The sequence below is a fragment of the Microtus oregoni genome, unplaced genomic scaffold (genome assembly GCF_018167655.1).
Source record: "Microtus oregoni isolate MIOR12 unplaced genomic scaffold, Mior012 000027F_ref0000203, whole genome shotgun sequence".
Classification (NCBI taxonomy): domain Eukaryota; kingdom Metazoa; phylum Chordata; class Mammalia; order Rodentia; family Cricetidae; genus Microtus; species Microtus oregoni.
This window is the reverse complement of record NW_024543086.1, coordinates 13,620,786-13,645,086: the sequence shown is the minus strand read 5'-3', so window position 1 is coordinate 13,645,086 and position 24,301 is coordinate 13,620,786. Positions and strand designations below refer to the sequence as shown.

The 24,301-nt window shown below is 45.5% G+C and overlaps 1 protein-coding gene across 1 annotated transcript in view; it reads right to left on the bottom strand.

Annotated features, from left to right (window-relative positions):
* Dock2 (dedicator of cytokinesis 2) overlaps positions 1 to 24,301 on the bottom strand; it is a 406,844-nt gene that overhangs the window by 339,470 nt on the left and 43,073 nt on the right. The window contains exons 6-14 of the mRNA XM_041676225.1: positions 22,950 to 23,098; positions 16,421 to 16,556; positions 14,310 to 14,464; positions 9,988 to 10,069; positions 5,204 to 5,339; positions 3,734 to 3,809; positions 2,881 to 2,957; positions 2,259 to 2,384; positions 536 to 660 (exon numbers count right to left, since the gene is read on the bottom strand). Coding sequence (XP_041532159.1) covers positions 536 to 660; positions 2,259 to 2,384; positions 2,881 to 2,957; positions 3,734 to 3,809; positions 5,204 to 5,339; positions 9,988 to 10,069; positions 14,310 to 14,464; positions 16,421 to 16,556; positions 22,950 to 23,098 — 1,062 coding nt within the window. The remainder of the gene's footprint in view (positions 1 to 535; positions 661 to 2,258; positions 2,385 to 2,880; positions 2,958 to 3,733; positions 3,810 to 5,203; positions 5,340 to 9,987; positions 10,070 to 14,309; positions 14,465 to 16,420; positions 16,557 to 22,949; positions 23,099 to 24,301) is intronic.

Here is a 24,301-nt window from a genome sequence, read left to right as displayed (position 1 = left end):
AGGACATATGCTGTGTAAATATAACCATGTGCTTTGCCTTCTCGAATGCATGCTGCTAACCCTCTGGAGACCAATTTGCGAGTAAGACTTTCCACCCAAATTTCTGGCTGAGAGCTGGGGAGTTGGATTAAGTGCTGAGAATGTCTGCTTTGAAGACATTCTGAGCCTCCACGCCAGCCCAGGGCTCTGTATTGATCTTAACCATAGATTTTGCTTGAATAAACTAGCTTGAGTTTCAGTGAAAACATTTTAACTGCAAAAAACAACCTATAAACAAGTGCTAAAGCAGACACACACAAATGCACACACATGCACGCAAGCACACACAAAGATGTGGAGATACATTTTGATGAACGCTTAGATAAAAGACCGACATGAGATCTTATTAGACCTTAGGGCACTAAACAAGCTACAAGGTGTAGGTTGATCATGTGACCCATCATCTTCCCTAAAGCTCTGATCCTTCAGAGAGCAGATGTTTACAATCGGTCCCCTAGATCGGGGTCCTGTCACTCAGAGCGCTGGTGTCCCTTACAGGTAGTACTTTGCCATCTTCTGTGCACACACACATAATCACTTCCACGTTCCGCTGTGTGGTCTTGTTGTACTTGTCAAAGTCACCTTGTAAGAGCGTGATGTAGATGTCATTCCTGACATCCCCTGAGAATGGAGAGAGAAGACAGCAGTTAGAGTCAGACACAGAGGTTGAGTGGAGGAGGAGGAGGAAGGGCCATTCATAATTAAAATCAGGGCAGTTGAGAAAGGGTATTTTGGAACCTGACAGGAGGGATGGAAAGCTAGATAGCAAAAATAGGAGTGCTAAGAAAATCAGCAGCAGAAAGCGAGGGAGGGTGGTCAAGACTGGCCATGTTGTCTTTGTTAAAATCATTTAATTTCCATCCTCTAGTGACACCTTCTGGGAAGCGAAGGGAAGCACCAAGCAAAGTGATCTTGGCCCACAGAGTGCTGTATATACATAGGCCCTTTCGTTGCCCAAAAGTAGGCTTCAGCGATTTCCCCTGTATGCAGAGCCTGAGGGCAGAGGTCAAGAAGCATAGGGTTTCCAGGAAGGAAGTGCAAAGAAGAAACTGAGAGAGATTTCAGTTATGTACAACAGTTACGAGTAACTCACAGGACAGGCCCCACCCTGGGCCACCATTCAACTACAGGAGAACAAAGGATCAGTCAGAGCGGGTGATGCAAGTAAAAGTCTAAGATTGAAGTCCAGACGGTCATATCAAAAGAGTGCCAATACATGACCTCCCTTTTGAGATAAATGTATTAATAGTACTGGTTAGAGCTGCACCACCGAAAGATTTGAGGGGACTCTGAACCACTGACCACCCCCTATGCTATTTAAACATATTACTACACGCATGGGTCCTTCAGATAATAAAATGTACTATAAAAATTCAAGAGAGTGACAATACCCCATCGCCAGACAGAATGGCATCGCTCTATGAGGAGTAAAATAAAGATGCCATCCATGCTGAGTTGCTGAATGGCAAAGCAAGTCACATAGCTCCATAAAAGGCCTATTAAATAAAGCTTGTGTCTGTAAAGTATGGGTAGGAGAGAGTATATGTCTGTCTATTTCCATGTTTGTGTTTACTTGGAGCATGCAGAGACGTTTCTGCAGATGAAAAAGTTGTCATAGAGAGGGAGAAGCGATATTATGAGCAAAGGGACCAAGACCATGATGGGGAAACCCACAGAAACAGCTGACCCGAGCTAGTGGGAGCTCATTGATTCTTGACTGACAGTTGGGGAGCCTGCACAAGTCCCAACTAGGCCCTCTGAATGCAGGTGACAGTTGTGTGGCTTGGGCAGTTTGTGGGGCCACTAGCAGTGGAACCAGTATTTATCCCTAGTGCATGAACTGGCTCTTTGGAGCCCATTCCTTATGGAGGGATACCTTGTTCAGCCTAGATACGGGGGGGGGGGGGGGAGAGGAGGGCTTGATCCTGACTCAAGAGATGTGACAGACTTTGTTGACTCCCCATGGGAGGCCTCACCTTCTCTGAGGAGAGGACGGGGAGAAAATAAGGGGAGTGGGAAAAGGAAGGGAGGAAGAGGGAACTGGGATTAGTATGTAAAATTAGATTCCTTTAAAAATAAAAATAAAAATTGCTTTTGTTCAGGCAGAGAAATAAAGTAAAAGAGGTTGACTCTCAAGGAGACAATGAATGACACAAGCTGGACCCCTCACCCCTGCTGCTGTCCCTGCCCCGAGATAGCTCACTGCACCCGTGTCCCACCTGGCATGATGATCTCTGGGAAGCCCAGCTTCCGGGCCACCACAGTGGTCCTGTCCACTAAGTGCGGATAGTCTTTGCGGATCTGAATGATGTCTCCCACCAGCATCTTCATGGTCACCCACAGGCCTAGAAGGGAACCCTCACTGTGAACACTCATCTCTATGGCAGTCTCCCGGTTCGCTCACTACCCCTCCCCCATGCCTCCTGCAGGAGACTATTAAGATAACAGACACATTCACATATGCAGCAACCAAGCCCCAGGGGCTGCGTGGGTAGCATAGTTGGTTGTGGCGCTGTCAGCCTCTGATAATCACCCCCAGGTAATTATGAGTGCAGGTCTTCTTAAAGCAGATAGGACAGCAGCCATCTGTCTCAAGGATTTGGAGAAAGATGAGATTAAATGTGTAACTTCAAAGTGCCAGACACATAGAGCTAGCAGCTCCTTTTGTCGTTAGGTGTGAAGGAAATGCCCATCCTATGCTGCAGTAGGCGGTCTGTGTTGCTATGGACCCCACGCTCTTAGGTTTCCCACCGTGCTGTCCGGATCTATTTACTGATGAATCAGAGGCTCCTGGGTGTCCGTAAATACAGCATACTTGTACACTGAATGATAACTGCATACCTTGTCCTCCACTGTCTCCCTTGGAGGCTATGACTTTGCTCAGAAGACTATGAAGGAAATCATTCTCAGCTGAGACCCTAGAAAGGGGAAAAGAGCACAAACGGTCACGTGGTGCCCCCATGAGGTTTTCATCTCGTGTCCTGCCTTGCCACAGGGAGCAAGCACCCCAGCACGACTTAGGTGCAAAGTCAGCCTGCCTGTGGCAGCTTGGAAAACACAATGCCCTCCTCTCAAACAGCAGCTCTGAGACCTGAGAGAAACCAAGGAATGCCACAGGTAGCAGGCATTTATGCCACAGAAAAGATTCCCAAGTCTTTGTCATGAATGTCTCCTCTGAAAGGTGACAAGAACTTCAGCTGCTTCAATAGACCTAATCACTCACCTTGACTAGGGTCACTGGCACAGTTACTTGGAGATCTTTGGGGGTGCTTAATCCTGACATTACTCTCAATGTGGAGTCATTTTCAAGCAAGTAAAAGATAATGACCTTCCTTGCTGTCCCTGCTTCTCCCGTCACAGATATACATGTGGCTTCCATGGAGGCGCTCCCAAAGGGCTGCTCCTTCACAGCTCCGTGGCCCCTGGTACACTCATAATTAAGGCCTTAAGCTTTGGTTGATTATCTACTTAATTGCCCATGTGAAGTCTAAGCTCCAGGAAAGCAGGTCACATTGACCGTGTCCACCACTTCACCCCCAAGCCTGGCACTCTTCCCCAGAGCTGTGGTAAAGTAGCAGGTCCAGGATGCTCTCTCTTGGGAGGCCCTGCCCACCTAACCCGTTACTAAGGATCAGGAACCAGGGCTGGAGAGAGACTGGGATGGGCAACTTGGAGAGACACAGGACTGACTTACGGGTGGAAGGGAATAAAATGTTGCTTTTCCTCATCACTCTCTGCTTTGCCCTTGATGATGTCAGTGATGTCCATAACTAGAAAGATAAAGGAAATGCGCGAATAGTTAAGTCAAGCAGAGGTGGTGAGAGGGGTGGATTATACGGCAGGAGAGAAGGGGAGGAACATTGGAGGGAGGGCCCCAGGGTGTAGTAGAGGGCAAAGGAGATGGTTAGACGGGTGGCAACAACAGAGTTGGGTAGCAGGGTTCTTGTTGGGTGTGTATACCGAGTCTCGTCTGTACTCACACAACCCATGGACAGGGACTCTCTGTAGGATCTGAGCATCCAATGAAACACCCTCTTTTCATGACCATGTGCATGGCATGTACACAGAATTGTTGAACCCTTGAGCCTCGCCATCTGACTTCATCGCCAATATGCAAATGTACCAGGGATGACCGGAAAGCCAGGGGACATGTGATGGCAGACGAAAGAGTCTCTCAAAGTGACAAATGGATGAGATGCAGAAATTGGAAAGGGTTCCTGATTTAAAACTTATATTTTGTTTCAAAATACTCGTCTTAGCATTTATCCATACGGATGTATCGGTGTGTTAATGTGCATGTGTAGAGGAATGTGTGCAGAGGTCTGAAGGCACCAGCTACCCTGGAGCTGGAGTTATAGACGATTGTGAGCTGTCGGATGTGGCTGCTGGGAACTCAACTCTGGTCCTCTGGTAGAGTAGCAAGCACTCCTAACTAACCACTTAGCCATCTCTCCAGCCCACCAAATTTATCTTTTAATAATAAGAAAAATACTGGCATATCCAATCGCCATGTCGCAGGTATTTCAATTGTCTTTTGAGAAAAATATACTTTAGTGAAATAAAGTGAGTTCATTAAAAAAGGAAATATATTAAGTAAATAATAGTGCCTTCAACTAATAGCCAAATAGCACATAAACCACAAAAGTAGGGCAGGAATGACGAAGCTTTGGGCGTGCTCACAGCTAGTGCCAGGGGAAAGGCGGAGCTATGTGCTTCGGCAGCCCACAAGGACCCCGCAGTGCCCTCCTTCTCTGAATGTCCGTTCTCATCTGGAATTCAGACGGATGGTATGACTCACTCTGTGTAACTGCATTTCCTCTCCTGGATATGTTTTTTTTCCCAAAATGATTTGCTCCCCATAATTAGATCCAGACCGTATTGTTCGTCCTTTTTCACAAGCGCTAGGGAGCGGAGGCGCCAACTGCTCAGACTGTGCCACGCTCCTGGGTGCCCTGGGCCAGACCTTAGGACCACATTATTCGCTGAGCTTATCATAAATCTGGACTCAGTCACCAGTGACTTCAGTTTAGCCGCCACAAATGCAGTTATTAAAGGCTGCTCAGCCCAGATTTTGCAGGGGTAGAGGGGTAGGAATAATCTTTAAAATTCAGCCACATAAAAACGTGTGCTCTAATAAAATTTAAGTGCAGACATCAGTCATCACCTGCCACCCCAAAGGGCCTCCTCAGCCCCTGGGTGCACTTCTTGATATTAGTATCCTTAAGATCCATCTTCCCAATTCGGACTATTTGGCAAATCAAGTAAATCTTATCCCTGTTGAGGTCTTTGTTTCCAAGATCCTATAAAGAGAGAAAAGAAAGCAGTTTCAATCGTATGTTTAATAAAAACAAGTAAAATAGGAACAAAGCAATGGTTATTTCTCAGGAGTGTGGCTAGCATTGTAGTGTCACCATCGGTCATAGGAAAGGTGGAAACTGAGGCCACCACACCCTTTGAACAGATAAGGAAGGTGAGGCCCAGCTGAGATCCTGAGTGGCAGGACTCGAGAGATGCCACTCTGCACCGTCTCGTCTGATCCCTCACAGTGCTATCAAGCACCTCAAAGATGCTGCTATTTTTGCATCCCACTTTCCCCTGTAAGAACACTTCCTCTGGATCATGACCTTGGTCCTTGTCATGACTTTGGTCCTTGGTGACTCTGGGATGGAGTTTAGTAACTGGAGCAGCATTGCAGAGGCATGCCCTGAGCATCTCAGCATCCTACTGCAGTGTATTTAGGTGCCCCATCTTCATCAGGCTCCCTGCCAGCCAGAAAGAGCTGGGGCAGAAAAAAAAAAAAAAGACATGCTATTATGTCAGCTTAGAAAGTCAACCCTGGGCCTACCCTTGCTGGGGAGCAGCTTACCCTCTGAGTTAATTTTCTTGTGAGCATAAACATGGGGGACAAGCTACCAGCTCATCCAAGAACAGGCAGAGCAGCCAGCCCCAGCCTCTCACTGTGGGTGGTGTGAGAAGAAGGGGACACAGAGAAGAGAGTCTCTGGGTATAAGACAGGCCCCTGTTATGGCCCACATCTACCTACAAGGAACTGGGTTAGTTAAATTTCATGTGCCTATTTGGCTAAGCTACGATGTACAGCTGGTCAAACACTAGTCTTAACGTTGCTATGAAGGTATGAACCTCCTCAGTTGACTAGAGTGAGTGAGGTTCTCTTCCATAACATCTTTGGGCCATGTTTAAGGCCTTCAAAGCAAAACCTGAGCCTTCCTACAAAAGGAGGAATTCTGCTCAAAACTTTACTCTGTAAGGTCGGAGTTTTCCAGCTATCTTGCTTCCCTGCAGAGTCAAGCACCTATCTTCTATATTGTTTCCGAAAGCCGAGTCATGAAGGGCTCTCCTTTTACCATCTGGCAGAGTGGACAATGTCCCCTCCATCACTGGGATCATCCTGACAGGCAGGGAGAAGGGAAGGAGAAGCGCAGTAGCAACCTGAGGAAGCCTGCCATGCCTGCATGACCCCAAGGACCTGCAGGACTCCTTCAACCGCTCCATTCTAGAACCTCCTGGGAACTCATCTTTGGAAGCCATGCTGATTTTTTTTTAATTTCTCATCCCCCAACAACGTCAGTAGCTCCCTGTTTCCTACTGCTTTAGCGCTCATCTTTCCAAGCTGACATGAAAGGGCTAGACAGAATATACCCAGCTGTCCTCGCCAGCTGATTCCTCACTAGTCTCTCTATTTTTATCCACATAGATTGCTTTATTGCTCTGGAGATGTACAATACCCTCTCTCTCTCTCTCTCTCTCTCTCTCTCTCTCTCTCTCTTTCTAAGCACACCTCTACCCAAATGCCTGCCTCTTATTCCTCTGTATAATCAAGTTCTCTCCATGATTAACATCTCTGTCCTCAGTCATTTATAGTGAAACCCATTCTTAACTACTTGTCCTCTATGTCAAGATTTTTTTATCTATTTTTTAAATATTTTGACTTCTGTCTTTGTGAGACATTCAGGAGCCAAAGAGGCCTTGACACCGGAAAGGTGTCTGCCAACATACAGAAGTCCTGACCCCAGCACCTCAGAGCCTGACTGCCTTCAGAAAGCTACCTTTGCAGAGAAAATGTGGTTAAGACAAGGTCATCAGAGTGGGTTGATCCAATATAATATCTGTTTTCACAAGCAGAGACTAGGAGTCACACATGCGCACACACATGCGCTCACACAAGTTCACATGCACACATGACCATGAAAAAGGAAGAAGGGTGTTGTCTACAAACCAAAGATTGCCCTCAGAAAAAGCAGCCCTGCCAACACATTATTGCCAGATATCTAGTCTCCAGAACGCAGAGAAAACAAATGTCTGTCAACACAGCCAATCTACGAAGTTTCATTACAGCAGCACTGGCAGACTAATACGCTAGATACATGCAGAACCAAGGTTCTGAGACATCATCCCCTCTCCCCACACCCTAAGAAGAGATGCCATTGTCCTAAAAGGAAAATACAGTTCTTTAAGAACTGTTTGGGAGGATCCCTGGCCCTAGAGAATCTCAATGCTCCATACACTACAGCAAACTGCCTGAACACATGCTTTGCAGCCCAGGTAGAATTCTTGGCCTGGCACATAACAAGAAATCCTTATTGAGAATGTAGGCTCCAGTCTGAGGCTTCCCCCACCCCAGTCACCTCTACTCCGGTCTTGCAAAATTCCAACATTTGGTGGAAAGACAAGCAACAGAACTTAAAAAGCATCTCCTGCTATAACAACATGTGCATTAGCATGCCTTTCCCTTCCTAGTCTTCTTTCCTGCAGCTCCAGACTGGGCTAACGCATCAGGGGCCTCACGATACACCCCATTTCCATACGGCAGACCAAAGAGGGCAAACTCTTAGGGAGCTGATGGAGGAGACATCGGCATCAGCCAGACCCTTATGCCAGTTTTTCAGGTCCAAGGAGCCACCATCCTGACCCCAAATAGGAGACCAGAGAGAGGGCAAACATCCAGAGGGTAGAGAAAGAAGGCCAACTAGTGCCACAGCTGCCAGGTCGTATCCCACACTCAACTTCAGTCAACATCACTGTGACACCCAGTTGAAAGTGGCTCGCAGTCATACACCATTGTGCCGCCCTGTTTTAACTACCGTTGCTATTTGGATTGCTTTCTGACATTGCTATGGTGTCTTTACTCATTTGTTTATTATTTATTATATTTTAATAAAATTTTATTTTATGTTTTTTCTACTTTCATGCACTCTAACGCTGCAGGAAAGGAGAGTAGGGAGAGAAGGCATGCTAATGCCCCTGGTTATTATAGCAGGTAATGCTGATTCTAAGTTATATTGTTCTGCTTCCCTCCCAAATACTGGAATTTTGTAAGAACAAAGTAAAAGCATTTTAAAATAAAGCTAATAAAATTAATTAATTTTATGTCAATTATTATTAATAATTTATTATTCTTTCAGGACCCCCATTGGTGGACCTGAAAGCAGAGGCCTCATCAGCTGTACCCTAGCAGCAGGCACTGAGCTTACAAGTGACTTTTGAATCCATACAAAACACAAGAGCGCAGTGACCTTTCATATCTCCAAATGAAGCTGTCAATCATCTCAAGAGAGGGACACATCAGTCTGTCCAACCAATCAACTGAAGGTCTTTAGTTCACTTGTTCTGTAGAGCAGAGGTGTGGCACCCCAGAATTCTGAGAAGCCAGGATCCCATTCTCACTAGTCCTGTGTGACACAAACTTGCCCCTGCCTTTTCCTTCACGCTCGTATCATGGGCTGGTCCTCTGCACAGCAAAGCACTGATTGATTCCCTGTCCTCCCCCGTCTCGTGAAACATATGTCTCCTGGTCTAATCACGAAGCCCCGTGGGACACTCCTATTTATCAAGCAAATAAATAGGCTCCTCCTTCTAACTAGCAATAGATAGACAAGATCAAGTGCATTTGTATATGCCAAGAAAACTCTGTCTCAGCAATTAGGACCTATGATCCCATTCCACGCCTCTGGCATATTTTTTTTCAGGAAATAACAAACAAAATAAATCAAATATACCCCCAATCTAATCACAATGTAACATAAGACACTGCACTTAATGGGCTGTAACAGGGAAATTATTGTAGAGCAAGGCAGGTTAATCTAGCATGTCGGTCACTTCTGGATCTAACTCATCAGTTTGGTCAATGCCAAAACCCATCCCAGCTCCTCCTCCATAATTTCCCTCTCTAATGCAGGCAATGGAGCACGGAGGTGCAGAGTCTTCTCCCCAAAGGAGCTTGTAGACAATGCTTGTTTCCTTAGTGAAGAAGGAAATGATTTCTCTGCTGGAAATGAAACCCTTATCTCATTCTGTTTACTGAGGCCCCTGCTCAGAGCTAAAGGCCAAATTCACTTTCAGAAACAACCCATCCAAATAACAATTGACGTTATCCTTCTACATATAAGACATGCTAGTTAAGTATTAGTGCTTGGAAGGATGGTCCTAAGGACGTGCCAGGTCTTTAATTGCCTATGGCTTAATTATATTCAGAATGTCCAATTGACTAAGGCAGCCAGTGTCCTTGAAAGATCCTATATGTTTTCCTGATGAATTTTAGAAGTGTTTTCAGAAAGGCCTGAATCAAAGAAAGAAAATTAGATTTACTGTGAATTAACGAGCAAATCAAAACTAGTAGCTTCTGTGCCCGGGTTACCTAACCATTGCTGATCAGGGAGGCACACTTGCTTAGATGTTCCTGTTGTCTGTGTGTACAGAGTGAGAAAGACAGGGGAGGGGAAGAGAGCAAAGGAGGAGACTCATCTTCCCAACGCCCAACGACATCCTTAAGACATACAATGACTCCATGAGCAATGAAGCCCCATGAAAAGCCCAGAGCACAGCTCTGTGTGGAGCCCTGCTCCATCCTGAGCAATGCCCAGCCAGCCTCTTTCCCAAGGCCAGGTCACTGGGCGTGTAGAGAGCAGTGGACAGAGAACACACACTCACCGTGAAGACCACCTTCAGGTTATTGAGCATCTCAATCTCCTTTGGGAATCCCTTGCTGCCCCATCGCACCAGATAGTTCTCACTGTGGGAGGAAGAGTAGCAGTCTGTTACAGGTGGGGCATCCATTCAAAGATACCCATGAGCATCAGCTACGTTTTTAGCACTGTAGTGGCTACTGGAGACAGGGCAGTGTTTGAGAGAGCCTTCCCTCTGAAGGATAAGTTGTGTTGGGAGACAGACATTAAGTGGGGGACGAATTATGAACATATGTGTATCCTTGCATACCTTTCCTCCCCAACTGCTAAGAACATCCTGGTGCAGCTGCCTAGTATTTTTGCCGAGCAGCTGCATACTCGGTAGAGGTTATTGGCAAAGTCAGAGATGAGAGAGGAGAGGATTTTAGCAGGCTCTGCAGAACACCCACTAGTGCATCTCCCTTTCCAGCCTGCTCTCCTTCTGAGACTGAGTCAGGATTTGGATTTTTTTGAAGTTGTCCTTTGAAGGTACAACTGTTTCTGCTAACAGGACGTCTTAGTATGAGGAATCGTAAAGTTGTCACCTTTGGTCCATTTAAATAAACTGTTCCACTGTTATTTGACAACTGCATAATAATGGCATGCAAGTGTACTGTGAAGGAAACATTCAAGACGTTGTAAGAATGCACGTTGGAAAGTCCTGCCCTGGTCTAGGTGGAGAGAGACATCTTTGCTAAAGAAAACACATGTAGTCAAATTGAGCACGGACTAGAAAAGGTTTCAGGTGAGGCAAAGATGTATGCAAAAGTCATAGATGTAATCTGAGAAAGAGCTTTAAGAGTTAAGTGGTGTGGGAAAAATTATACAGAGACCCAGAGCAAATGGGCCTTGTAGATCATTTGGGGATTTTTTACTCTCTCTTAAAACTAATGGAGGGAGCTGGAGAGATGGATCAGGGCTTGCTTATGAGCACTTGCTGCTCTTGCAAAGGACCCAGGTTTGGTTCTCAACACCCACATGCAGAAGCTCACATTGGCATACAACTCCAGTTCCTGGACGCATCTGCACTCTGCAGGCATCTTCACAAACGTGGTGTGCGTACAAATAGGCACACACATACACATAAAATAGAATAAACTTTTAAAAAATTCTGAAGTAATGGAAATTCAGTGAAGAATCGTATGAGGGAATGGTGACAACCCATTACTCAGCAATTCCCCAAGATTCAGGCATCATAATTTGCCAACTGACTACTACTGGCAATCACATACACCCATGAGGTGAGATCTACTGGTCTACCCAGGCAGGCCAGAAAGACTGAGGGGGCAGCACTAATATTACTTAGAAGCATAGTACACTTTACTGAGATGAGTCATTGGGTGTTTTATGCCATCCAGAAACATACAGTTGATATTAAATAAATGCCCACTAATTTGAAGTAAGAAAATTAAAATAATAATATAACCAAATTTATTCTAGTAGGCAGCATAAAAGAATTCAATGAGGTGAAAGAAAACTGCCTTATTTAGAGTCCCCCCGCCACACACACACACACCTTCCCTCCACTCAGATGGATATTTTCTTGCTTGTTTGAATGGTATTTGCTTGTTTGTTTGGAGTTTTGTTGTTAGGTTGCTGTTTTAGCTTTTGCTTATTTTGAAAACAGTGGGTATTGAAGCCTTGGACTTGTATAAGCAAGGTAAGTGCCCAAGTACAGAGGTATATCCTCAGGCCTGTTGTTGCTGTTGTTGTTGATTTTCCCCACAGTGGCCTTGAACTCACAACCCTCTTGCCTCAGTCTCCAGGATAGCTGAGGTGACAAGCCTGCTCCACCCATCTAGACTTACTCACAGTGTTCACCAGAGTAGCTGAAACAAAACTAAAAGAAGGCCATGGACCTAGAGCATATGGGGTCCAGCCTTCTTCAATCAACTAAAAGTCAAAACACAAGCAAATTAAGTGTACAATTACATTTTGCTTTCATTTTTGGTAAGAGCCAAAATTTTCAGTGGGATTGATAGCAAACTATCCAAGAAGGCTCTGTCAATAATATCTTAAGTGATTCCCCTGATTATTTATGGATTACTCATATTGAAGTACCTGGGTTCTGTCCAGTACCTTTCATCACATGTAGCAATCCCCTTTCTGACCAGCTTGCTGCATCTAAACAGCAGGCGCCAGCAATTTCCTTTGGAGAGAAATGTAATCATAAATAAGAAAAGCAATTTAGAAGGCTGAACTGCTCCCATCCATTCTTGCTCAGAAGAGCTGATGATAGAATCTGAAAGTTTGAGCCATTGACACAGGTGAGGAGGAGGAAGGATTGTTCCATCCTCTTAAACTCTTGGGGACATAAGCTCAGTGCTCGCCTCATGTCCATGCTGCTACATTTTTGTCCTACAAAAAAAAGTATTTTCAATTTCCAGCCAGGTCTCTCTGGGTATCCTGGGAACCTGGCCACAAATGGTCCCAACATGGAAAGATCAGTACCAGACAACTTGTCTCCAGTTCACATCTGAGCCCCCACAGAGGAAGTCTTAACTTCTGCCTGGGACAGTAAGTTAACATTGTTAGAGTGGGCAGGAGTGGAGAGTGCAGTTTGAGGAAGAAAAAGAGCATCGAAGCCAACTCAGACTAACACAGGGAATGTTCCAGGCCCCTCTTCTGTGCTTTGTTTTTTCCTGGTTAGCATTTTCATGATCTTGGTGCTTCCCCATCCCCATTCCTGCTCTTCCTAAGGGCTGCCCTGTGTCCCTAACACTCTCAAAGGCATCATTCAGACACATCCCATCGACCATATTTTCCAGGGTGGTACATCAGGGAACACAGTGACCATGTCAATGATCTATCACCTCCCTTCAGAAAGCTGGCTGAGGCCATCCATCACTGAGTGGACCAGGGGCCAGGTAACCTCACCGATGCAGATCCAAGTTGTCACGTATCTAAGGGACACAGGGGTTCTAACAGTGCTGTTAATACCCCTTTCCACAACTGCCTCCAGTGCAATTTTTAGGAGATAGCCAGGAACTTAGGGCACACGGGACAAGGGCCCTAAAGGAGCAGGAACTACTAGTGTATTTCTAGTATCTACTGGGCGTGATCAAGTAAGCACCAAGTTCTAGTATCTTATCCACTGAGACTGAGCCAGCTGAATAACAGGGACTTAGATGTGTGATAAAGTCTAGCTTTCGATGAGAAGGGTGCTGAAATTCTGGTGGCAACCATAAAAACAATCTGAGTGGCAAAATTAAATGGAATATAATTTGTCTTTAGAGTCAGGTGGGCATAGATCTAAGCTTCAGCTCGGTCGTTTATAAACAGGTGTGACTTCAGGCATGTTTTCTGACCTCTTTGAGCTTCACCTTTTCACCGAAATTTCACTCTAGGTTCTAATGAGATAGAATATAGAGCTCGGTGCTGTCCTCCTATCTGCACAGCCCAGCTATGCTTCACCGTCTCTGGGAGAACCACTACTAACTAAAGCACCACTCCTCGCTCGGTGCTTCCTGTGACTTCATCTAATCATCCTAACATTGAACTAGAAAAATACCATCTTCCATATAAACACAAAACGATCATAATCCAGCTCCATTTTAATGTGTCAAACAGGAACTATTCCTCCAAAACCCCTACTGCATAGAAACAAATAAAGATCACCTGAGAGCAAGGATTGGCTGAGCCACAAGCACAGGAGAAGGGGATGAATGGGGCAGAAGGGAACAATCTTCAAGATTCCCAAAAGGCGTTTCCCGTCCTTGAGCTGAGTCACCCAGAAGTTCCCTGGCTTCCTTCATACCCAAGAGCAGTCAATGGCAGGCATTCGTGATGATGCCCATTGGTATGCTGTGCCCATATTCACCTGCACTTTTCTCATTAAAGTCTGAAAGCAATGGCCCAGAGAGGTCAACGCTAACAGTTTGCAAACAGCCAACTCAGGCGTAAGTTTATTTAGCAGCCTCATTAGGGTTAAGGGAAATCAAACAGCAGAATGAGTATGTGAGCTTTTGTGGAGGATTGAGATTTTCCACCATTCATTTCTCAGCTCCCATTTTAAAAACAGGTATTTTTATCCTACCCATTGCTATTTGTCTGAATCTTGCAATTTTTGATAACCAAAACACATTATCATAACCACAAACCCGCTGAGAAAACAAATCAGGGGCAAATAGCACTTCCGCCCAACTCCCACACCCTCCAAAGGAGTCCTTCCCACACTTTCACTGAAGCTGAGTTTCTTTTCTGGTAGGAACTACTCCACAAAGAAAGGTGAGAGGAAAAGATCCTCTGTGCACTGCCGAGTCCAGCTTCCCACAGGCCGAGAAGCCAGGACACACCGGACACACTGACCTTATGACCATATTTCTGTGGGGGTCGTAGAGAGACATGAAGAGCTCAGCATCCTCCCCAATTCGGCACACGAAGTTTCTCACAAAGACATAGAGGCTGTGGGTGGGAGATGAGGAGATCCGCGAATACATCCCATAATCTGGCTGGTCTTTTGACTGAAGTGTAGAAAGAAGAAGAAAAACAGAAGATATAACAAGTAACCCGAGGACCACTTAAAACAACAGAAACACCGTCTGGAGTACGAAGAGCCCCTCCACCGTAAGCCGAAATAGTTGAGCATCCAGCCAGCTCAATCACCATAAGTGTCTGCGGTCTGAGGGTTGTCCCTTTGACCCTGCTTGCTTTCATCTTCCTATCCTGGGAGATATTACCACTGACCCATAACTCTCCATGAAGTTAGTGGCATAAAAAAAAACACACGTTATAAAGGAAATCTGTAAGTGCTCATGTGTTTAGTTAATTTCATGTCAACTTGACACAACTTGAAAAGAAAGACTCTCAACTGAGAAAAATCCCTCCATAAGATTGGCCCATAGGCAAATCTGTCAAGAATTTTCTCGATTGCGAATGGAGAGAAGAAGGCATAGCCCACCCTGGGCAGTGGTATCCCTGGGCAGGTGGTCCTGAGTTGTATAAGAAAGCAGGCTGAGCAAAGCCATGAGGAACAAGCAAGGAAGCAGTGTTCCTCCGTGGCCTCTGCTTCTGTTCCTGCCTTGTGTTCCAGTCCTGACTCCCCTTGGTGATGGAGTGTGTCCTGTGTATTACAAGTTGCTTTTGATCACAGCAATAGAAACCCTAAGATATGGCTCTTAGTAGCATTATGCAGGTTGTACACTGGCAATCTACCCAAACACCCTACAATCAGACAGTGATGTAGGCCATCAGTACGGCCAGTAATAAACACATCAACATTAGGCCAGCAAAATACAGGCTCAGCACTGAAAAAAAAAACAAATGTTTATTAGTATACATAATAAAAGGAATTCCCAAAACAATATGCTAAGTCAAAAATGCCCAAGAAAAATAACACTGGATATTCTATTTGAAAGCTCTAGAAGAGACAGAATGAGGAAGAGAATACAAATTATGGATTGCTAGGCTCGAATGAGGAAGGTGCACGAAGAAGTTTGTAAGGAAGATGGTAGCATTATCTGTATGCCAATTGTGGGGTGGAACATCTGTCATCACGCATTACTAACATCCACCAAAGTGAAGCTTAGAGATAGTGATTTTTACTACGTGAAAGCAAGTCCAAAAATGTAGTTGCTTTCCAATAACTCACAGCAATTAATCAGAGCCACTTCGTTTTCACTATCAAATCTATTTTTATGCACTTATCCATGAATAATTTATTTTGATGCATTATAGTTTTGTTTGCAGGTGTCTGTCTTTAAAAAAAAGGTTTTAATTAAGATAAAAATACACGGCAGTTAAAGTGGCCTTGTTTAAATATAAACCAGGCTTAATCTTCCTTGAAGTCTTTTGCTGGCTTGCCATCCTACTTAGACTGACATCTGAGCTCTCCCACAATCCCCAGACTGCTCTGGAGCCAGACTCTGCTGCCTACCTCTGCAAATTAGACCACTCCCCACAGCTCACCGTGCCCCACCCACACCAGACTCCTTCAGAACTTACCTCAGTGCCTTTGCATTTGCTGCTGCCTCTACCTGGAGCACCTGCCACCAGATCCCCTCAGTACTGGTGGCTTCGACATTACTCTTTCACACCTCCAAGAGACCTTTCCTGCCCAGTCCTCTCAAAGCAGCCCCTGATTCACAGTGCCTACTTTATTGTCTTTTATCACCAGCTACAATTAACTTTTAATTAATTAATTTACATCTTTGCTACCTTTCTTCTCTTCTTTTTTCTAGAACCTAAAAGCTCCAAGATTGGGAAACATGCCTGGCCTTGAATTACTTGTGGGATGCATGCCTAACGACTAACAGATCTAAGTACAAAAACTTAAAGTCTGCATTGTTGCTGATCATCTCAGGTTGGAGGACAGATGGCCCCTTGAAATCACACAGTGCAGTCTTCTAGCCCGTTATTTGCAGTTTATAGTGTGCGCAATGGCAGCTTTGCTTGGCCAAAGCCTCCAGAGCAGAGCTCACCATTTCCTCTTTGATGCGCTCTGTGATTTTTTCAGTAGCCTCCTCGTGAGCGTGGAACAAGCTGATGATGCTGGTGTTGTCAGGGTCCAGTATGTTTCCATCTTCGTCTCTGACAATTAGATCAAGCTCAAGGATTCTGTAAGGCAAGAACCAGAGGTGACACTCACTGGAGAGGCCTTAGGGTGTGGTGTCTTCTGCAGCAAAGGGTTGGTTAAAAGCTAAGACCTCTACCAAGGGAACCTCTACGTAGGAGCGGCTAAGGAAACTGATCAATAACGGGAAACTAGGTAGTGGAATTTATAAGTGTATCACTTCGGGGCTGGTGAGATGGCTCAATCAGGAAAATGCTCTTTTTCCAAGCAAGGGGACTTGAGCTAAATTCTCTGAACCCACAGAACAAAAGCAGGCATGGTGGCAGATGCTTCTAATGCCAACGCTGGAGAAACAGACAGATTCCCTAGAGTTCACTGCCTGACCAGGCTAGTCAACTTGATGAGTTCTAGGCTGATGAAAGACCCTGTGTATAATAAATAAATAAGAACAGGCAGATGGAGCCTGAAGAATAACACCACAGGTTGTCCTCTCGCCTGTGTCTCCCTCTGCACACACATTGTACCTGCATACATGAAAACATGCACACACAGAGATAGAATGTAGTTTGGGCATATTTTGCAAAATATCTCCATGAACAAAATAAAATGTGAAAAAATAGCGCATTTTATGTGAAATAAATCAAACCATAGAACACAGAACAACGACAAACCTAGCCAGATGTGTTTCCTAGTTGTTTGTATAAGAATAGCCATGAGCAAAGATCTAGATGCAAAAGATGACCAAACCACAGACATGGGTTACCCATGAGAAAAGCAGAGGGCCTGGGACTGGGAGACATGGAGTTGTCCAAGGAGACATATGTGGTGTCTCGGTTTGTGTAATGTTTCACTCCATACACATACATAGGTGCTCACATATTATTCAATAGTATATGGAAATGGTCGTTGAGGTAAAGCACTCTGAGATATATTGATTGCTACCCACGGCCTGATCTTCAGCTGCTCGGCTTCCAGGCCACAAGCTTTCGCTCTTCGGCATTGATCTGTGTCAACAGCACCTGTCACTCTGCCTGTCAACAGCACTGACAGGAAAGTCACAAGCAGTAACTCTCTTCAGCTGGTACTACACTCACCACCCCCCTCAATCCTGAAAGCCAGGCGCTGTTAGTATTCCCATTTTACACCTTTAAAAGAGACTAAGAAAAGGGAGCTAGTTAATTGTCTCAAAATCACAGTATTAACACAAGCTAACACAGCACCTTCCCCTGCACTCTGAACCCGTACTGCAAACTGTTCTGCTCTTCAGAGCAGTGTATGGATCGGGCTGGGAGGAAGGGCGGGTTGGCAGATTGTACCGTGAAACTCCTCTTGCATTTGATGCTGGTCAGAGAGTGTCAATCATCCGTGCTCAGAAGAATGGTTCAGAGAAGACCAACAGTCATCTTGTTGGGCTCCATTACAAAGTATCAGACTTCAGAGGCATATCAAGGGCAAATGAAGGAGGTCACAGCTTCCTCTTAAGAACCAGAATTGGAGGCACACCTTTCATCGCATCCAAATACAAACAGGAGGGAGCCAAGGTTCACCGATTTGGACGTTCATTAGGAAATTAACTCCCAGCTCCATATGACTCATAACATTGCCTGCCCGTGCTGCCCAGAGAGCGATGCCAAGGGGGATAAATGCACTCAGCTAATGCTGAGCAGAGGCTCACGTGACCTCAGAAAAGATGGAGCAGAGCCGATACATAATTTAGCCTCGAGATCTCTCTAGCTCTTCCCCTTGAAACGGATCAAAGAGGATTCAATTCTAAAAAGGATGAATAAAACATCCTCCCAGGTCCAGCTGTCTTGAGACTTGGAGAACTCAGTTGAGGATTCCTCGTTGCTTGGGTATGGAACAGCTTGTTCACAGTCGTTCTCCCTCGGAACCTGGGTGCAGCCGAGGCTGTCTTTCAGGTGGACCCCACTATGCTGAATCAGCGTCTGTTCATTTTGGGGAATGGGATGTTTTGATGTGGTCTCCTCAGAGGGGAGCCCCATTGCTCTCTTCTGTTCAAGAAAGTGAGACTACAAACCTGAGGAGGGGTACAACAGGAAATCCCCCACCCCATAAATATTTTTAAAAGAAAGAGAATAAAGGAAACCCGAACTAGCTTTTGCCAGGCTCTGCGACACTCGGAACAAATCTAAGCTAGGCACTCCAGGCTTCCTTCCCAGCGCCCGTCTGCACTCACCACTCTTTTCCCTGACTGCTGCTCAGAGACTCTCGTAACCACTTGTGTTGCTCAGACCGTCTGGTCGTTGTGACCAAATGCTTTGTGGAAACAGCTTTCAGAGATGAAGGATGTGCCTTGGCTCACCAGGTCATGGTGGGCACGCAATGATGGGGTAGTGCAGTTCATATCATGGTAGCCATGAAGGAGATAAAAGGGGATCCAGGCCCGGACAAGGGTAAGATGTAGCTCCCAAGGACACAGCCCATAGAGAAATACTTCCCTTCCTCACCTTCCAATAATGCTGCCATACTATGAATATGTGAAGAAATTAGTAATCAGAGCCATCAAGGTCCTAGAAACACCTTCACAGATACGCCTGGACTAGTGTTTTATTAATCCCCCAGGCGTTTATTAACCCAATCAGGTGACAATCAAGATTAACCATTGTAACACTTCACCTAGTGTCCTAGGTAGTTTAACTGTCAACTTGACTGCCTAGTGTCACCAACTGAGGAACTTACATTAAGATATTTACATTAGCCGGGCGGTGGTGGCGCACGCCTTTAATCCCAGCACTCGGGAGGCAGAGGCAGGCGGATCTCTGTGAGTTCGAGGCCAGCCTGGTCTACAAGAGCTAGTTCCAGGACAGGAACCAAAAGCTACGGAGAAACCCTGTCTCGAAAAATCAAAAAAAAAGATATTTACATTATGATTCATAACAGTAGCAAAAATATAGTATAAAGTAGCAATGAAATAATTTTGGTTGGGGGTGACCACAACATGAGGAATGTATTAAAGGGTCTCAGCACTAGGGAAGTTGAGAACCACTGGCCTATGCATATGTCTGTGGGGAACTATCTTGATTACTAACTGATGCAGGAGGCTGCAGCCCACTGTGGGTAGCACCATGCCCAGACAGGTGGTTCTGTCCTGTATAAGAACCCTAATGAAGCATGAGCCTATAAGTGAGTAAGCCAGAAAGCAGGATTCTTCTTTGATTTCTGCTTCAAGTTCCTGCTTAAGCAGCTGCCTGAAATTCTCCCAATGATGGACCATGCCCTAGAAGGGTAAGCCATGTAAACCCTTTCCACTTTTGAGTTGCTTTTGGTTAGGGTTTATCATAGCAACGGAGAGGAACCTGGAACACCCAGTGCTTAACTTCTGCTAGTCTTGTTAGTCAGGGCAGTGGTCATACACCTTGCTTCCTTCATCCCTCTTGCCTATGTCCACTCTACTCTTGAGAGTAAGTCTTCTTACCCACAGTGTCTCTTTGCCTCTCTGCCTCACTCACTAAGTCATGCAGCCGCTTGGAGGCAGAAGAACACAGCTCCTAAGCACTTGGACCCTGGAACTATACTCCCGGCTCGGCTGCCTCTGGAGCCAAAGCACCAAACACTCTGTGAGCCTCAGTTTCCTCATCAGAGAAATGGTGATGGTACCCACCTTCTAAACTCATTGTCATGACGAGCTGAAAGTGGGAGATGAGAGGTGATTAAAATATTCCTGCCAGATAGAGAGTGCTCAGAAAGTTATCATCAGTGCTCACTCACTTCCTGTTGTCATTTCTGTCTTACATGGAGGTTGTATTATACATTGTATAAGCTTGTATCCAAAGACACTACCCTACATACGATGGAACTCTGCTATCTGAACAATGGAATGGCAGAGTCTTAACTTCTTTCCAGGACTCAGATCCAGCTGCTCTGGTGTTCTTTTTGCTCCCTTGAAGTTCTGTCCAGATTCTAGCCTTCTGGTTGCAAGGAAGCCATCCATCCTACACAGGAGCCACAAGCCCAAGGTACTAGGGCAACAGTAAAGTGCCCAGTTCTCTTACTTCCAAATGAAGCAGCAGGCAAGAGAAGCAAGAAGCAAAGGACCCCTTAGCTGAGCCTCTGTGGTGGGCTTCCCCACACACTTTTCCCAAGGGAAAGGTTGAAAATGAAGACACCGGACTGGGCTAGTGGCTGTTCTGGAGGGGAGCCTAGCTTAGGGTGAGATGTCTTCCTCTTCCTTCTCCCACTATCACCCTCCACTCATTGCGTTACCATTGTGAGAAAGCCTCCCAGGCAAAAAATCAGAGATGACTAAAGCAGTGATGGTTGCAGAAGGGCTATGGTGTGAGGAAAGACAGGACAGAGCCGATGACTGGCTACTTCAGATGCTGCAGAAATACCTACCATAGCCAGAGGGGCAGTAAGGGGAGGGAAGAGGACCTTCTATAAATGATGGTCATTTCTACAACCCTAGACCTTCTCAGGAGACCCATTGAGGAAATAACATCTGGAGGTTATTCTGCAGAGCAGAAAACACCCTCAGTTCCCACATGCTCTGCTGCAGCTGTGCTCAACTGAAGACACGAGCACACCCATGGCAGAAGCAGCTGCATGGCAAACCCCATCACTGTGGGATGACATGCTGTGAAAACAGATTGGACACACTTCCAAGATGCCATCAGGGGACCAGCAGAGGGACAAGCTTCCAGGATGGGAAGCAGGTGGACACTGGCCTCATCCTTCTGCATCGGAGCCTTATCCTGGTGAACACGATGAAGGAAGGAGAGTCTGACTACTGAGTAGTGTCTTCCTATTCTTTAGAGAGTTCCCTCAGGCCCAGGGTTCAGTCCCCTCTCTGTGGTCTCTGAACATGCCATGATCTTTCATGCCCCCTTTTTGTCAGCTTAAAACGTCTTTATCCTTCAAGACCCAAGGACAATCTCCTCCAGGGAGCTTCTCCTAGCTTCCGTCTCCAAATATGTGAACAACGTTCTTGCTTCCTAAGTTACCAAACTCATGGCAATACACAGTCGTTCAGTCATAGCATACTAACTGGACTGTGGCCCCTGGTATCCCTTAATGGATAGGGACTTTTATTTCTGCAGCACACACACAGAGTAGGAAATCAATCTAAGTATAATTGCTTCACAAGTGTATGGTAGAATAAACGAAAATATACATAGGAGTTTGAAGGGCATTCAACAACAACAACAAAAAACAAAAAGGGGAGAAGGGCTTTATAATTTTCCAATGTAGCATAGGTCTACACCCTGGGGATCTACACCCTGGGGTGGCATTTTTTAACTATCCAACTCTGAACAACTAACTTCACTTTTAAAAAAAAATATGAGTTGTATTATTTTTAATTGTTGTCCATGTGTGTATGCACATACATGTACATGTGTGATTGCAGGTGAATTCAGAGTCCAGAGAGAGGGTCGGATCCCCTAGAGCTGGAGTTGTAAGCAGTTGTGAGTCACCATGTATATGCTGGGAGCTAAACTGGCATTCTGTGCCAAAGCAATGGATGCTTTTATGTATGTATGTATGTACATGTATGTATGTGTGTATGCATGTATGTATATATGTATGTATTATTTATTTTGACAGGGTTTCTTTGTGTATCCCTGACTGTCCTGGAACTCATTCTGTAGACCAGGCTGGCCTTGAACTCAGAGATTATCCTGCCTCTGCCTCCTGAGTGCTGGGATTAGAGGCATGTGCCACCACCGCCCAGCTACAATGAGTGCTCTTAACTCCGGAGACATCTCTCCAGCCCCAACCTTCTGTCTTTAACCGCCTCGGTTCCTTCTTCTAAATTGAAGACTAAAATAGGGATAATAAAACTACATGCCCTACAGAGTTATTAAAAGAGCTCAGTGAAGCAGTGTCTGTAAGAAACTTGCCACACAGCCTAGTGTTTAAGACAGGCCAATCGAGTGTTAGTTCTGACACTAATGTTATTGCTATTAGTGTCGGTGGATAGCCTTGCCTCATCAGTTTGTTTCATTTTCTCCATAATGCCAGGGCATTCCAATTGCAACCAACCCTTGCTTCTATTCCCGTTTGGTAAACAATCTGTAACTGTGTGAATTGGGGGAGGCATGTGGCTTGGATGACTCCAAGTGGGGGAGCTAAACCTCACACCAGGAAAACTGTATCTGTACAGAGGTAAAGTAGCATCCAAGCCAAAAGTGAATGAGCACGGCCGCACTCCCCATTCCTCGGAAGTAGGTTAAATAGCGTCCTAAATCTGCGCGGTACTCAGTAATAGCGACTGTATATGCGAGCCTCCACTCTGCCTGCGTGCCTCCAGGCCCCAGGGTGTAATAACACCGACACACACGCAGGGCTAAGGTAACAGCCTTCTCCCAAACAGAAAGTGGCAAACTCCAACTCTAAAGATGAAACTAGGCTTCTCCGAGGGAGAAAAGGAAGACAGGGAGGCTGGGGAAGGGGAGGAGATTTTCAGAGGCGAGAGGTACTTGTTGCCATAGTCGATCTTGGATGTGACTTTCTGCTTGAGTTCCTTCAGCTCATCCTTGGGTAGCGTTCCTGAGAGGAGCTGGGACCGCCATTCCATCAGGTCATACATCATGGACTGCACTTGGAGGAAGCGCTCCTTCTTGCTGGCCTGGGAGATGGAAGCAGTGGTGAATACCTACCCATACCAAAGGTATTTAGGAAGCTAGACCTCTGTGTGTGTAGGGGTGCAATCAGATCTCTCTCCAGCCTTGCCCAGCATGTGGAGATAGAGTGATGCTCAGCTACCAATACATTCCTTCTCCTTGGGCCACTAGACTTTCCAAAGCAGAAGCAATCCCAATCACTTCTCATTAGAAACAAAGAAACAAAAAACCCTCTAACAGCCAGGGCTGGAAACATGGCTCAGCAGTTGGTATTAACACTTCCTGCTCTATAGAGGACCTGGGTTCGATTCCCAACACACACAGGAGTGACCTCTCTTCGGGCCTCTGCTGGAACAGACATGCATGTAGTACACAGACATGCATAGAGGCAAAAGAGTCACACACATAAAATAAAGGTAAAAAAAAAATAAATCTAATAGCCAAAAGCTGATACTCAAAGACAATCCATTTTGCAAATACTTCCATTCATTTTGGTAAATAAGTAAAATAACTAAAGAAAGAAAGTTTTCTGACTTGCATCCAAGAGAGGTGTTGCAATTTGAATACAAAATGTCATGTACTAAATGTTTGGTCCTTACTGATGGCTCTTCTTTGGGAGGTGGGGTCATTGGAGGTTATAGCAAGTCTCTGAGCCCACACTCCCACCCCCTGCTCCCTGTTTATCATGATGGAGACAGCTCTTCTCCTACATGTGTTCCTACTGCGAAGACGTCATGCCAAATCACAGAACTAGATCCAATGACTGAAGCCATGAGCCAAAAGGAATCTCCCTACCCTAAGCCTTCTCTTATGGGCATTTGGTCAAGGAGGGAGTGGGGAAATTTCCAACACAAAGGGGCTTGTTGTACAGGACTGTCATCACGAACGCTTGCTATAATGGAAGCTCCAGAGCTCAGGTCCTTTAAGGCAGGGAACCAGGACTGTTTCTCTGATACAAGGGGCTGTTGCTAGGGCACCATTCCCTAAGACATGGCTTCTGTGGGGTGCAGGATAGGTGGACAAAGATACAGTGTCAAGTCACCCTGACCCATCATGTAAGCCCCGTCTTCTTTGTAAGCTGTTTAATAGAAAAAGAAAGGCATGGTTTCCTCTCACATACTTATTATCATGGGTGTTTTTATATGTATATTACAGATGTGTGGGTATATGAATGCAGACACGTCTGTACCATGGTATGTATGTAGAGG